The following is a 15033-nucleotide window of genomic DNA, read 5'->3' as shown; positions in this document are numbered from 1 at the left end:
TACTCGATTGAGGAGGGGGGCCATAAACGTGTTCCCCCGCTCTCTCTCTCGAGAGAGCGTCCGGGTTCTACAGCCGTTACTTCATCGTTCCGAAGAAGGATGGGGGGGTTGCATCCGATCTTAGATCTCCGTCGTCTGAACCGCGCTATCAAACGGTTTTGGTTCAAGATGCTAACTATCAAACAGCCCCACACTAGTGGGCCCCGAGCAGGCTCTGGTAATGAAACAAGAAATAGATACTCTCTTGAGGAAGGGGGCCATAAACGTGTTCCGCCTCTCTCTCTCGAGAGAGAGTGTCCGGGTTCTACAGCCGTTACTTCATCGTTCCGAAGAAGGATGGGGGGGTTGCGTCGGATCTTAGATCTCCGTCTTCTGAACCGCGCTATCAAACGGCTTCGGTTCAAGATGCTCACGATCAAGCAGATAGTATCTCAAATCCGGTCCGAGGACTGGTTTGTTACGATAGATCTCAGCGACGCTTATTTCCATGTTTCCATCCTCCCTCAACACTGGAAGTTCCTGAGGTTTGCTTTCGGGGGCGAAGCATACCAATATGGAGTTCTTCCCTTCGGCCTGTCACTCTCACCCCGCACTTTCACGAAGTGTTTGGATGCTGCTCTGGCTCCTCTGCGACTCCAGGGCATCCGCATACTCAATTACATCGACGATTGGTTAATACTAGCTCAATCGGAGCAGATGGCGGCTCAGCATCGAGATGTCGTCCTCACCCATATGAGACAGCTAGGGTTAAGACAAAACATCAAGAAGACTGTTCTTTCTCCACTACAGAGAACCACTTATTTAGGCGTGGTGTGGGACTCAACCTCGATGCAGGCATGTCTGTCTCCTGCTCGAATCGAGTCAATCCTCACGACAGTCACGAGAGTAAGAGAAGGCCAGTCACTCACTGTCAAACAGTTTCAGAGGCTGTTGGGCCTGATGGCAGCGACGTCCAACATGATACCTTTTGACCTGCTGTACATGAGGCCCTTGCAGTGGTGGCTCAGAACCAAGGAATTTTCCCCGAGGGGGAATCCGCTTCGCATGATCAAGGTCACGCGGCGATGCTTACGTGCCTTAGACATGTGGAGGAAACGTTGGTTCCTGGTTCAAGGCCCGATGTTAGGGGCTCCTTGTCATCGCGTAACGCTAACGACGGATGCCTCTCTCACGGGCTGGGGAGCGGTCATGAGTGGCCGCTCTGCCCAGGGTCTGTGGGAAGGCCATCATCTCTTTTGACACATCAACTGCCTGGAAATGCTGGCCGTGTTTCGAGCTCTGACACACTTCCTTCCAGACCTAAGGGGGCACCCCAAGGTGGTGGAGCTCATTTGGAGGGAATTTGACCAGGCAGAAGTGGATCTATTTGCGTCGCAAGAAGCGACACACTGTCCGCTCTGGTTCTCCCTCACGCAACCAGCTCCACTGGGGCTGGATGCCATGGTGCAGACGTGGCTGAGGCTTCGTCTGTATGCTTTTCCACCGATCGCTCTGCTCCCAGTTGCTCACGCTCAAGACCATCTTTCTCCTTGCTATTTCCTCACTAAAAAGGATCAGGGATCTTCAGGCACTTTCTGTTTCTGAATTTGCTCCAGGCATGGTTAGGCACACTTTTGTCCGTTTTTACAACCTAGACCTGGCATCTACCCCAGGTTCCCAAGTTCTCTCTTTATGGTGTGCTCGCAAGATACACACACAGGCAGGGACTTGGTAGTATGGCGCAGTGGGTATTCTCGTTCCCAAAGCGACTTTGACACAGCTCGAATTCCTGAAGAGGAATGTCTCTAGGTTACGTATGTAACCAGGGTTCCCCGAGGGAACGAGACGCTGCGTCTCTTTGCCATACTCCCTGCATCCCTCCAGGCGCTACTTCATCGAAGCTGGTTTGCGCTCTGCCGTATGCGCTTTTCCCTCGGGGAACCATAGTTACACACGTAACCTAGAGACGTATTTAATCAATCAAAGTGAACAGTTTGAACTTATTCAGGGAAATTAACTTGGATCCAGTTCATAGATATTCTCTTCAGGAAACTTTCCTGGCAAAATTAAAGTGCAATAAAATCATCATCATATCCATGATGTTGCTTAAATTAAATCACCATAAATATACAATGGAAATATGATATATTGCCCAGATGTCTGCTGAGTGAAAAACCAGCCTGCAGATAAATGGTAAAAACACATTGTTCACTTCCTTGCCACATCTGAGTCGCACCGGCAGAAAGTCCCACTACAGTCCCACTGCAGGCATTTAGAATCACAGATAGCCAGTTTCTTCAAAACCACCTTACCTGTGTCAGTTTACATTGTTGAATGCTGTTTTGTCTCGCCTTAAACATCAGCAGGGCTCTTCACGGGAAGGTATGAAGCATTAGTAATAGCTCTGAGACCACGATGAGAACCAGGGCTGAGTTTAGAGAGACACACGGCCTCTCCTGGGCATTCGTTTTTCTGAGTGCCTCTATTAGTGTGTTGTGCTCCTGGGAAGCAGGTGACAGATAAGTGGAGAGCGTCACACATTTTAATAGAATTCCAAAAAGATAACTCGATAATCACTTACTTTTTTTAATGAAGTCGAATTGCTTGTTTTAATTCCGGTTGCATCAACAGTTAAGCATCAGCATAAAATTGAATATGCATGATTTTGGAAGAGGGGGGAGTTGGGTGTAAAAATGTGCAAAGCGCTGGTGTACACAAATGCCTACAAATGCAGAAACAGATTACAAAATGGGAATTGATTAAACATTATTTCTGTAATGATCCGTATCATGCTCTATCATCTCTGAAAAGCAGCACAGCTCCATGTTACTGCAGTGAGCATAGCCGGCACCAACACACTATATGTTTATGCAGATATTTGTGTGGCCACAGACTAAATGAAATAAATAAGTAACCGGTTTACTTGTCGAGCCTCATCAACATTAAAACTCATTCTTCATTAATTGGATGAATTAATTTGGAGCTGTTTGATTCAGTTGTGAGACATGGTGCGTTGCCCGTCCCTCTTTACTAATCTCTGTCAGGTTGCATTTATAAGTGGAATTGAGTGACCTTTGGAGGCAAAGATAGGGATGAAGAGATCTGCGCAATTTGAAAAGACAATGTCACATGGTGTAAATGCAATACATGTATTAAATGGCATTCAACCTTTCACACACGATAAGCCTCTGCGGTCCATAATGTGAAAGATGCATGCGCTTTGACTGCTTAGAATATTCTTTTGATAGGTCACCTCACTGCACTCAATTACGGGAGAGAAACAAACCGGTGTGTGACGCGTAACCATTGTGCCTTATGATGACAGAGAGGATGTGGTGCAATCGGAATATTGCCATGATTATTGCAGTGATAATAACATTGCTGCAATTAGAACATGAGAAATGAATGTGCGGCCATTATCACTCATGGGTATCAATCATGCCTGGAGCCCCATTAACCCAAACCAGACAAGCGATCCTGCTCTGGGTCAGGCTTTATGCCAGAGCAAATCATCCCACCTCCTCAAGGTATAGAAAGTAGCCTGCATTTAGCCCATGTAGTACATGTATGAAATACAGGAATCTGTGCAACTGAACATTTCTTAGTAACCCAGAGGAAATTTGAGTGTTCAAAAGTCGCTGTTTTTTAGCTTAGTACTGTTATGTTTAGTTTGTTTCAGATTTACATTTACATTTAGTCATTTAGCAGACGCTTTTCTCCAAAGCGACTTACAATTGGGGGAATGTTTGTACTGAATGTCTTTAGAAGAAATGGAAATAGACACTAATGAGACAATATACTGTAGAGCTAGAAAAGTAATGTGGATATCAAATCAGATAATTTAAAGAGATCTCAACCATGATTTTTCCTTTCTATTTGGAGACCTGAAAAAAAAATATTTTTAAAGGCAGTTCTCTCAATATATTGTTTATATTGTTTATATATGTATATATATATATATATATATATATATATATATATAGTATATATTTGTGTGTGTGTGTGTGTGTGTGTGTATACAGTATATATAAAAATGTATATTGTATGTTTTTTTATTTATTTGTCTACAATATAAAACAGTTTTTGTCCATATAATCAGTTGGTTCCAAAACAAAACTGGACCCCACTGATTTTTATTGTGTGCATTACACACACACACACACACACACACACATTTTTCACAGAAGAAAAAATAAGTTATACAGGTTTAAAACACATGAGGGTGAGTAAATAATGACATAATTTCCATTTTTGGGTGAACTATCCCTTTAAGCACATTTAATAAGACCAAAGCGGTATGACACACATTACAAATCTCCTTTCACAAGGAATTTCAGAATCACACAAAGATGCAGCCTCTGCAACGTGATGCTAATTTTGTAATTAGAACAGATGATGCAAGAGGCTGTCTTATCCACTGGAAAGCCTTCCCATGGACCCATGCACTTTGTGATTGATAACGCCGTTCGATACATTTCATTTCAGTGTCCGAGTCAAATGACAACTGCCTGCCATTGACCGAAAGCAATCTTGTTAAACGGGACCCTTTACTCAGTATCTGATGGAAATGATTCCCCCCCTCCCTCTGCTCTGCCTGGGTGTCACAGTCCCTCAGGGAGGGGGGTTATTGATTGGACTTGAATATATTGTACCCTCAGTGGAAACATCTGCTGGTAATGTCTGCTCCCTTCCGCTTTCCCTAAACCAGCAGTAGTTTATGGAGAATGATACGGGACACATTTAAGCTGAAACCAATTCAATTCCAAATTGGGTGTGCTTTCAGTAATGTGATGAAGCCTGTGTCTGGGCATCTCGTACCATGCAGGTAACTGCGTTAACCAGCTCAAGTTACAGTGTATGTGAGACCAAGCTGTGGCACACACCAGAAACAAAAAATGAACCTATGGCTTTAAATTTCATTAGTGTTAATATACCTAATAAAAAATATTTTATTTTATTTTATTTTATTTTATTTTATTTTATTTTATTTTATTTTTCTGTTCGATTTTATTTCAACGTGATCAAAATCGAAATGCCTGCATCTTAGAAATGGCCAAATTTAAAGTTAAAATTATTTATTTATTTATTTAAATTCTCTCTCTCTCTCTCTCTCTCTATCTCTCTCTCTCTCTCTCTCTTTCTCTCTCTCTCTCCATTGCCATTTAATTTGGCCTCTGTCATTTTGGAGAATAAAATAAAATAAAATAAAGATAAATATTAAGATAAAATGTACTTCAATGATATGTTTTTATATAAAAAGAAGAATGTCATATCGTTTTGTTTTCATCACATACAACATAACAAATAGCGACGCTGGACCAAAAGCATTCCACCATATGCCAAGAACTGCTGCTGGGCCTTTATCCTCCTAGAGGAAGAATAATAAATAAATAATAAAACAATGCTGTCTGTCTCCTCCATAATCCCTACCACATGTTTGCTTTGATGGTTGTGGGGGGTTGGGGGGTTGCGGGTCTGCGTAATTATGCTACTTCATCAAACCAGAGATTTTTTGTTGCCATTATTTTTTACACTCACAACTGTGTAATAGATGTTTTTCTTTACCCTCTGTTTCTTATTAAGCACTCTCACTTCAGAGTGAGCATAGTAAATGCCTATTTTACACGAGGATGCAGTTTCTCTGTTCTTGGGGCTTCAAATATCACCTGCAACAAATACTCCAGCGTCTGGGGGTGATTTTTCAGCGCTGCGTGATTGTTGGTGATAGTGTACAGGTCTGTTTCTTTTTTATTATCATTTTTGGGGGGATATAAACAAATTCAAGATGTTATTTTTTTATGATTAGCATTAAGATTATAAACAGGAAGAAAATACTTTAAAGTTTTTCTCAATGACACAGAAAGACCGTGGGTGGCTACTTCAAAGTGAAATACCTTTCTTTAACGGCCCTTAATGAGTTACAGCGTTTTACAGCCTTGACAAGCTATGCCATCTGGGAAAAAGAAAACAATATATACCCTTACTAGTGAAGCAATCTCGTGTCTGTTTATGAAGGACCTATGCTTTTATTCCAATAACACTTTCTCTACACAGGTGGAGTGCTGCCTTTTTATGATTGAAGGCCCTTTGTTATAGAGAATGCATTTATGAGTGGCCTGTATCATGTTTACAATTAAAATGTAGCATGATTTGTAATTTGAATGAGAAACCTGTGGCGAAAAGCCTTGACAGTTTTAAAAAAATCGATCATTGTTTAAGGCAACCGGTGAGACCTCTTTATAACAATGGGCATTGCAACAAATAACAATCTGCCATTCTGAAACGCCACATGAAAAACTGTTAAATTGTTATTCCGGTTCAACAGCTACTTCAAAAGGCGGAAGATTTTGGCTCTCAAATCAAAGGGACGAGCAAAACAATGTCTGTTTAAATAAGAGCATTTATAACATACTGCTCCGTCGCGTTGCTCTCGCAAACAAAGATGGATAGGCCAAAAACAAGCCATTTAATTAGGATATAAACAAATTCAAGATGTTATTTTTTATGATTAGCATTAAGATTATAAACAGGAAGAAAATACTTTAAAGTTTTTCTCAATGACACAGAAAGACCGTGGGTGGCTACTTCAAAGTGAAATACCTTTCTTTAACGGCCCTTAATGAGTTACAGCGTTTTACAGCCTTGACAAGCTATGCCATCTGGGAAAAAGAAAACAATATATACCCTTACTAGTGAAGCAATCTCGTGTCTGTTTATGAAGGACCTATGCTTTTATTCCAATAACACTTTCTCTACACAGGTGGAGTGCTGCCTTTTTATGATTGAAGGCCCTTTGTTATAGAGAATGCATTTATGAGTGGCCTGTATCATGTTTACAATTAAAATGTAGCATGATTTGTAATTTGAATGAGAAACCTGTGGCGAAAAGCCTTGACAGTTTTAAAAAAATCGATCATTGTTTAAGGCAACCGGTGAGACCTCTTTATAACAATGGGCATTGCAACAAATAACAATCTGCCATTCTGAAACGCCACATGAAAAACTGTTAAATTGTTATTCCGGTTCAACAGCTACTTCAAAAGGCGGAAGATTTTGGCTCTCAAATCAAAGGACGAGCAAAACAATGTCTGTTTAAATAAGAGCATTTATAACATACTGCTCCGTCACGTTGCTCTCGCAAACAAAGATGGATAGGCCAAAAACAAGCCATTTAATTTGCGCTGGAACCCCCGTCTCCGACTCCGGCAGCCAATTACACATTCCAACGGCATCTGCAGGTCCTATTTCATTGGAGGAAAGCAAATCTTCCCTGGCTCGGCTTCATACAGTACATATTTCCTCTTCCATTTAAGAGAAGGTAAATAGCAGAGATGGACAGCTTCATTAGACAGCATCTGAGGAGCAGGCAGGGCGGATTGTCGCTTAAATAGTGGGCTTTTACTGGAGGGCTAACCGGCGACCTCAGATCAATTACAGCTGACATTATTGTTTGTCGTGAGCTCTACCAGGACAGAGGAGTAGAGGCAGAATGGGTCCAGGCTCCGCTGAAAATGTAATTTTCCTCCTCTTTTGCTTTCATTCCACAAACAATAAATCACTCAGTTGAAGAGATAATAAAGTGCCAAGTAGGAGCTGGTTTAATTTTTGTCAAGGGAAAGCTTCCTCCCTCACAGGATAATGCAGGCTGCTAGTGCTCAGAAAGCCAGCTTTCACCAGACAATGGCTGCTTCAGTCTCTTTTTAAGGATCACTGGAATCAAAGTTCATCTGTTTGACAATAATATCTCAGTTCTTAATTCATGCAAATTGCAGCAGTTTATCCCTCTTGTAGGCTAAATAAGTTAAAAAAGAGTAGGCAATGACATGACACTCTTAAAAAAAATACTTTTTTGTCCGGATCTTACTTAAACATTACAGTATAAAAAATTGTATTACTAAGAAGCAAGCAAGGTTTTATCCTTGGTTCAGGTCAAATCCCAAGAAAATGATAACACATACAGTGCTGCTTAAAAGTTTGTGAACCCTTTAGAATTTTTTGTATAAATATAAGTCAAAAGATCATCAGATTTTCATGCAAGTCCTGAAAGTTGACAGAGGACCCAATTAAACAAATGAGATGAAAAGATACTTTGTCATTTACTTATTCAGGAAAATTATCTAATATTACATATCTGTGAGTGGCAAAAGTATGTGTATCTCTAGGATTAACAGTTAATTTAAAGGTGAAATTAGAGTCCATCTGTTCAGAGGTGTTTTCAATAACTGGGATGACTATCAGGTGTCAGTGTGTGCCCTATTTTATTTAAAGAACAGGGATCTATCAAAGTCTGATGTTTGTAGAAGTGAATCATGGTACAAACAAAGGAGATCTCTGAGGACCTTGGAAAAAGTGTTGCTGTTGCTCATCAGGCTGGAAAAGTTTACAAAACCATCTCTCAAGAGTTTGGACTTCCCAAATCCAAAGTCAAACAGACTGTGTACAAAGGAGCGGTCCACCAACAATGATCACTCCAAAAACAAGATGTGTGATAGTCTGCAAGATTGCAAAGGACCCTAGGGTAACTTCTAAGCAACTAAAGGCCTTTCTCACATTGACTAATGTTAAAGTTCATGAGTCAACCAAAGAGCACTGAACAACCATGATGTGCATGGCAGTGTTGCAAGGAGAAAGCCACACCTCTCCAAAAAAAAGCAAAAAAAACACTGCTGCCCATCTGCCGTTTGATAAGGATCATGTGGACAAACCAGAGGGCTATTGGAGAAATGTTTAATGGATGGATGAGACCAAAATATAACTTTTTGGTTTAAATTAGCAATTATGAAGCATTATGAACAACCATGATGTGCATGGCAGTGTTGCAAGGAGAAAGCCACACCTCTCCAAAAAAAAGCAAAAAAACACTGCTGCCCATCTGCCGTTTGATAAGGATCATGTGGACAAACCAGAGGGCTATTGGAGAAATGTTTAATGGATGGATGAGACCAAAATAGAACTTTTTGGTTTAAATTAGCAATTATGAAGCATTATATTTGGAGAAAGAAAAACACTGCATTCCCTTATCCCATCTGTGAAACATGGTAGTGGTAGTATCATGGATTGGACCTGTTTTGCTGCATCTGGTCCAGGACGGCTTGCCATCATTGATGGAACAATGAATTCTGAATTATATCAGCAAATTCTAAAGGAAAATATCAGGACATCAGTCTGAGAACTGAATCTCAAGAGAAAGTGGGTCATGGAGCAAGACAACAACCCCAGGCACACAATTCATTTTACTAAAGAATGGTTAAAGAAGAACAAAGTTAATGTTTTGGAGTGACCAAGTCAAAGTCTGGACCTCAATCCAGTTGAAATGTTGTGGAAGGACCTGAAGCAAGCAGTTCAGAGGAGGAAACCCACCAACATCACAGAGTTGAAGTGGTTCTGTACTGAGGAATGGGCAAAAATTCCAACAAGCCATTGTGCAGGACTGATCAGCAGTTACAAGAAACATTTAGCTGCCGTTATTGCTGCAAAAAGGGGGTCACACCAGATACTGAAAGCAAAGATTCAAATACTTTTGCCACTCACAGATATTTTACACTGGATCATTTCTCTCAATAAATAAATGAGAAAGTATATATTCTTGTCTCCTTTGTTTGATTGTATTCTCTTAAGATTTAGCTGCCGTTATTGCTGCAAAAAGGGGGTCACACCAGATACTGAAAGCAAAGATTCAAATACTTTTGCCACTCACAGATATTTTACACTGGATCATTTCTCTCAATAAATAAATGAGAAAGTATATATTCTTGTCTCCTTTGTTTGATTGTATTCTCTTTGTCTGCATCTATCTATCTATCTATCTATCTATCTATCTATCTATCTATCTATCTATCTATCTATCTATCTATCTATCTATCTGTCTGTTAATTATTTGCCTTCAACCTTCAGAGAGTATCTGACAATTTATATTTCTCTAATTTCTAATGTATTCTCAGGACTCTACTGTAAGTTTGAATTGACACAAATCGTCCAAATCTTTCCATCTTGAAATAAGTATAAATTAGTTGATCAGGTGTCTTATATTTTCATTGATTTTGTTCTTTTGTAATTAACTCAATAATCTGCAACACAAAAGAAAAAGGTGTCTTTATGAAATAAAAGTCTTTATTAACAAGGTAAGTTCATTAATATAGTAAAATGGCCTTGACAGTGTCTGAAGGTTTTTTTTTGTTAGTTTTTTTGAGACAAATCTGTTGAAAACTACAAAAGAAGGAAAAAACAGTTAATGAACAATGCGACTGTTTCATCAGACATCTGGATTCTAGACATCCACAGTTCATCGCCTTTCAGTCTGTCTGAAATGCCTTGGTGGACCTCTTTTAGCGTGTATCATGTTTTCTTATACTTTTCAATAGGCCATTATGGCTGAAACATCACTTAAGGATGGCGGAACATGAAAGGAGGTGGGACGGGGAGAGAGAGGGAGAGAGATTAGGCCCCTGAGAGTAGTCTACTGTAAGCCCGCAGTCGTTCACACACGCAGAGTTCTGCTTTGTGGAAGTCGGTCAACACAACAGACATCATTCACAGCCAAGCTGATAAAGGACGCTCATTTAAATGACAAGAGCAAAGTCGTATCAGACTTTAATACGTTTCTCCTCTCTCTTGTAAATGTTGATTTCCTGAAATCCAGTCAGATCTTCTTGAGTGAATCACAAAGGCATGCCGGCACTCAATCCGGCTTTCGAAAGCTCTGAAAGGTAGATACGTGCATGAATGCCTCTCTCAATTTGTTTCGACGTGGGGCTGTAAGTATCCTGCAATCACACGCTGGCGCCGTGGCAGGTTTTAATTGAGTCCGGTCCTGCGAGCGGTAATTGATTCAGACTCGGCACTCGAGGAGAGACGCGTTTACAAGGTGCTGCTTGGCCTCTCGTTCTTTTAATCTCCACCTCCTTTTTAATGTTGGAGAATGTGTTTTCCCTGTGCATCTTTCTTATGGAAATGTACAATGCTTCTCCGAGGAGCGGTGACACTGAACAAAAGAATGGTTAAAGAAGAACAAAGTTAATGTTTTGGAGTGACCAAGTCAAAGTCTGGACCTCAATCCAGTTGAAATGTTGTGGAAGGACCTGAAGCAAGCAGTTCAGAGGAGGAAACCCACCAACATCACAGAGTTGAAGTGGTTCTGTACTGAGGAATGGGCAAAAATTCCAACAAGCCATTGTGCAGGACTGATCAGCAGTTACAAGAAACATTTAGCTGCCGTTATTGCTGCAAAAAGGGGGTCACACCAGATACTGAAAGCAAAGATTCAAATACTTTTGCCACTCACAGATATTTTACACTGGATCATTTCTCTCAATAAATAAATGAGAAAGTATATATTCTTGTCTCCTTTGTTTGATTGTATTCTCTTTGTCTGCATCTATCTATCTATCTATCTATCTATCTATCTATCTATCTATCTATCTGTCTATCTGTCTATCTGTCTGTCTGTCTGTCTGTCTGTCTGTCTGTCTGTCTGTCTGTCTGTCTGGTATTCATAGTAACAGTAATTTTTGGTTGATGGTTAAACCTCTATTAAAATAATTATTTGCCTTCAACCTTCAGAGAGTATCTGACAATTTATATTTCTCTAATTTCTAATGTATTCTCAGGACTCTACTGTAAGTTTGAATTGACACAAATCGTCCAAATCTTTCCATCTTGAAATAAGTATAAATTAGTTGATCAGGTGTCTTATATTTTCATTGATTTTGTTCTTTTGTAATTAACTCAATAATCTGCAACACAAAAGAAAAAGGTGTCTTTATGAAATAAAAGTCTTTATTAACAAGGTAAGTTCATTAATATAGTAAAATGGCCTTGACAGTGTCTGAAGGTTTTTTTTTGTTAGTTTTTTTGAGACAAATCTGTTGAAAACTACAAAAGAAGGAAAAAACAGTTAATGAACAATGCGACTGTTTCATCAGACATCTGGATTCTAGACATCCACAGTTCATCGCCTTTCAGTCTGTCTGAAATGCCTTGGTGGACCTCTTTTAGCGTGTATCATGTTTTCTTATACTTTTCAATAGGCCATTATGGCTGAAACATCACTTAAGGATGGCGGAACATGAAAGGAGGTGGGACGGGGAGAGAGAGGGAGAGAGATTAGGCCCCTGAGAGTAGTCTACTGTAAGCCCGCAGTCGTTCACACACGCAGAGTTCTGCTTTGTGGAAGTCGGTCAACACAACAGACATCATTCACAGCCAAGCTGATAAAGGACGCTCATTTAAATGACAAGAGCAAAGTCGTATCAGACTTTAATACGTTTCTCCTCTCTCTTGTAAATGTTGATTTCCTGAAATCCAGTCAGATCTTCTTGAGTGAATCACAAAGGCATGCCGGCACTCAATCCGGCTTTCGAAAGCTCTGAAAGGTAGATACGTGCATGAATGCCTCTCTCAATTTGTTTCGACGTGGGGCTGTAAGTATCCTGCAATCACACGCTGGCGCCGTGGCAGGTTTTAATTGAGTCCGGTCCTGCGAGCGGTAATTGATTCAGACTCGGCACTCGAGGAGAGACGCGTTTACAAGGTGCTGCTTGGCCTCTCGTTCTTTTAATCTCCACCTCCTTTTTAATGTTGGAGAATGTGTTTTCCCTGTGCATCTTTCTTATGGAAATGTACAATGCTTCTCCGAGGAGCGGTGACACTGAACACCCCCTCCTCCCCCATCATTCTCCTTTTTTTCTTTTTCGTTTTATTTTTCTGAAGTAGACTGTCTCACAGCCCTTGGCCACTGATATTTTGCACAAAAACAGCTCGCTGCATTATCCCACTGTATCTCCCATTACCTTGAGCCAGGCAATAAAGGGGAAGTGTGGGACAGAGCAGGGGCCGCCCGCTCGCTCAATCGGATCCACTGCAAACACTCAAGTTGTCTTTCAAGCACTCGAGTGCTGCCTTTGACCGCCCGAGACCAAAATTTATCTCAGTTACTTTTGATCCTTCAGTTCAAAGTCAGTAGTGGGAGTGAGTAGGTCTTTAGTTCAGGGACACACACCAGGCTGTGACCTTATTTGTGTGCATATGTCCTTTGAAAAAGCAGGACAGCTTCCTTTACCCATTTAATCACTGTCTAAGAATGTAGCACAGTTCGCCTTAGTTTTATATATATATATATATATAGTATATAATGGCTGCAATATAACAAAGAGTGAAAAATTTAAGGGGGTCTGAATACTTTCCGTACCCACTGTATATATATATATATATGAGTTTAGCAGTATGTTCACATGTTCTCCTGCAGGATCTGGGTTTTCTCATCAAAATACTTTATATGTCTTAATTATTTCAATCCCATGTAGCTATCAAGGACTTGAAAATAAATGACGCTTTAAATGCACTCTGTTATACAAGTAATGAAGTTTCTGGCACAAATACTCATAATTACCTTGTAGGCATCTCATGATACACACTTAGTTTTAATTGGCTCGTTTTTGCTCATTTTAACTAATGCCTTTCATGTTTGCCCTATTTTTTCCGCAGATATTTTGAATGCATTTACTATTAATGGTGAAATATTTCCAGAATTTTTCCCTTTCCCAACATAATAAAGATTAGTTTAAATTTCACAATTATTAGGTTATTATGACCGTAATGTTATATATTATTAACAGTGATATGTATTATTAACAACAAAAGTGAATATTTATGTTTCTAATGACCATAATTGCTTGAAAATGCTGCAGTTATTTATTTTTTATAGTCATCAGATAGCTTTAATATAATACAGTATCTTATATGACGATTATTATTTAATGAATATTTACTCTGTAAGCCACAGCGCTTGCACAATAGGTCACGTGAATAATTCATAGCGTTTCTCCTTTAAATCTTCCTCCCTTCTTCAGCAGTATGCTTTCTTTTCTGTCGCACACGTGTCTTCCATTTGCGCACAACTTAATGCCAGAAATTATTAATTAATCAGCTACTCTCCTCTCTCATCTTCAGGCTTGGAACTGCCGTTTATGATGATGCCCCACCCCCTGATCCCTGTCAGCCTGCCTCCCGCATCCGTCACCATGGCGATGAGTCAGATGAACCACCTCAGCACCATCGCCAATATGGCCGCCGCAGCACAGGGACAGAGTGCCCCATCCCGAATGGTGACATCAGTGATTAAGGTAACCCACGGCGCCGTTTTCTCATTGTGTTGTGCACATCTCTCATCAGCCATTGAGGGAAGGTGGAGGGGGCTGGGTGGTGCGTGATCTGTGCTTTCATACGGCATTGCAGGGAGCAGTCAGTCAGACAATAGCCTGGGAAAGAAAGCAGGGAAAGGATGCAGAAGGGGTGGGGAGGGGGGGACAGTGTCTCAAAAACAACAACAAAAAAAGCACGGATGCTTGTGTGTACGTGGAAGTGTGTTGCTGAAAAGAGTGTGTCATGTAATGGCCGCCCTAGCTGTGTTTGTTTTTCCTGTTGGCTGTGCAGGAACGGGTCCCCGACAGTCCCTCCCCTGCCCCCTCTCTGGAAGACGGCAGGAGGCCGGGGAGCCGTCCCTCATCCCAGCGCAGCAGCAGCGTCTCCAGCTCTCCCGCGCACACGGAGAGCTCCTCCGACAGAATGCGTATGTTCACCTCATAAATCTCTCTCCCACTCTCTTTGTCTCTCAATTTCTCTCCCTCGTCTCTTCCAGCATCTCTGCACACCGGTACACACGCATTCAAGAGCTACTAAATACCACACTAAAAATGCCTCTTGTTAAGAGCGTAGCAGATGTGCGTCCCTTTCCCGCTTTCTGTTGTTTTCAACCGATGGCACAGAGATATATTAGTTGTTTTTTAATCTTAAAGTTTCGATCTGGCTCATGTTGTGCAAAGACAGACCTCAAATGTTTTCATCATTAGCTGTGTCATAAAATAAAAACAATGTATTTAATCACTTGAGAGAGCCTGTATGTATGTTCCTCGTCATTTCTGAAATATGCTACCATGTTTTATGGTGCTATTCTGGGAGCAATGTCTTAACGAGTAACTGTTTGTTTTAATGAAAAACGTATTTGAGGTCCAAAAGTTGCATTGAAATTACGGGGTTTGTATATAAAAATATATTTTT

At 40.6% G+C, this 15033-nt stretch overlaps 1 protein-coding gene across 1 annotated transcript in view; it reads left to right on the top strand.

Annotated features, from left to right (window-relative positions):
• The window catches only part of LOC107600380 (dachshund homolog 1-like), a 108030-nt gene extending 93248 nt beyond the window's left edge, over nucleotides 1-14782 (top strand). The window contains exons 4-5 of the mRNA XM_016292255.1: nucleotides 13927-14099; nucleotides 14410-14782. Of these exons, the coding sequence (XP_016147741.1) occupies nucleotides 13927-14099; nucleotides 14410-14562 (326 nt within the window). The 3' untranslated portion in view covers nucleotides 14563-14782. The remainder of the gene's footprint in view (nucleotides 1-13926; nucleotides 14100-14409) is intronic.
• The last annotated feature ends 251 nt before the right edge of the window (nucleotides 14783-15033 follow it).

Source organism: Sinocyclocheilus grahami, unplaced genomic scaffold, assembly GCF_001515645.1.
Source record: "Sinocyclocheilus grahami isolate Dianchi unplaced genomic scaffold, SAMN03320097.WGS_v1.1 scaffold283.1, whole genome shotgun sequence".
NCBI lineage: Eukaryota > Metazoa > Chordata > Actinopteri > Cypriniformes > Cyprinidae > Sinocyclocheilus > Sinocyclocheilus grahami.
This window is presented reverse-complemented; position numbering and strand designations above follow the sequence as displayed.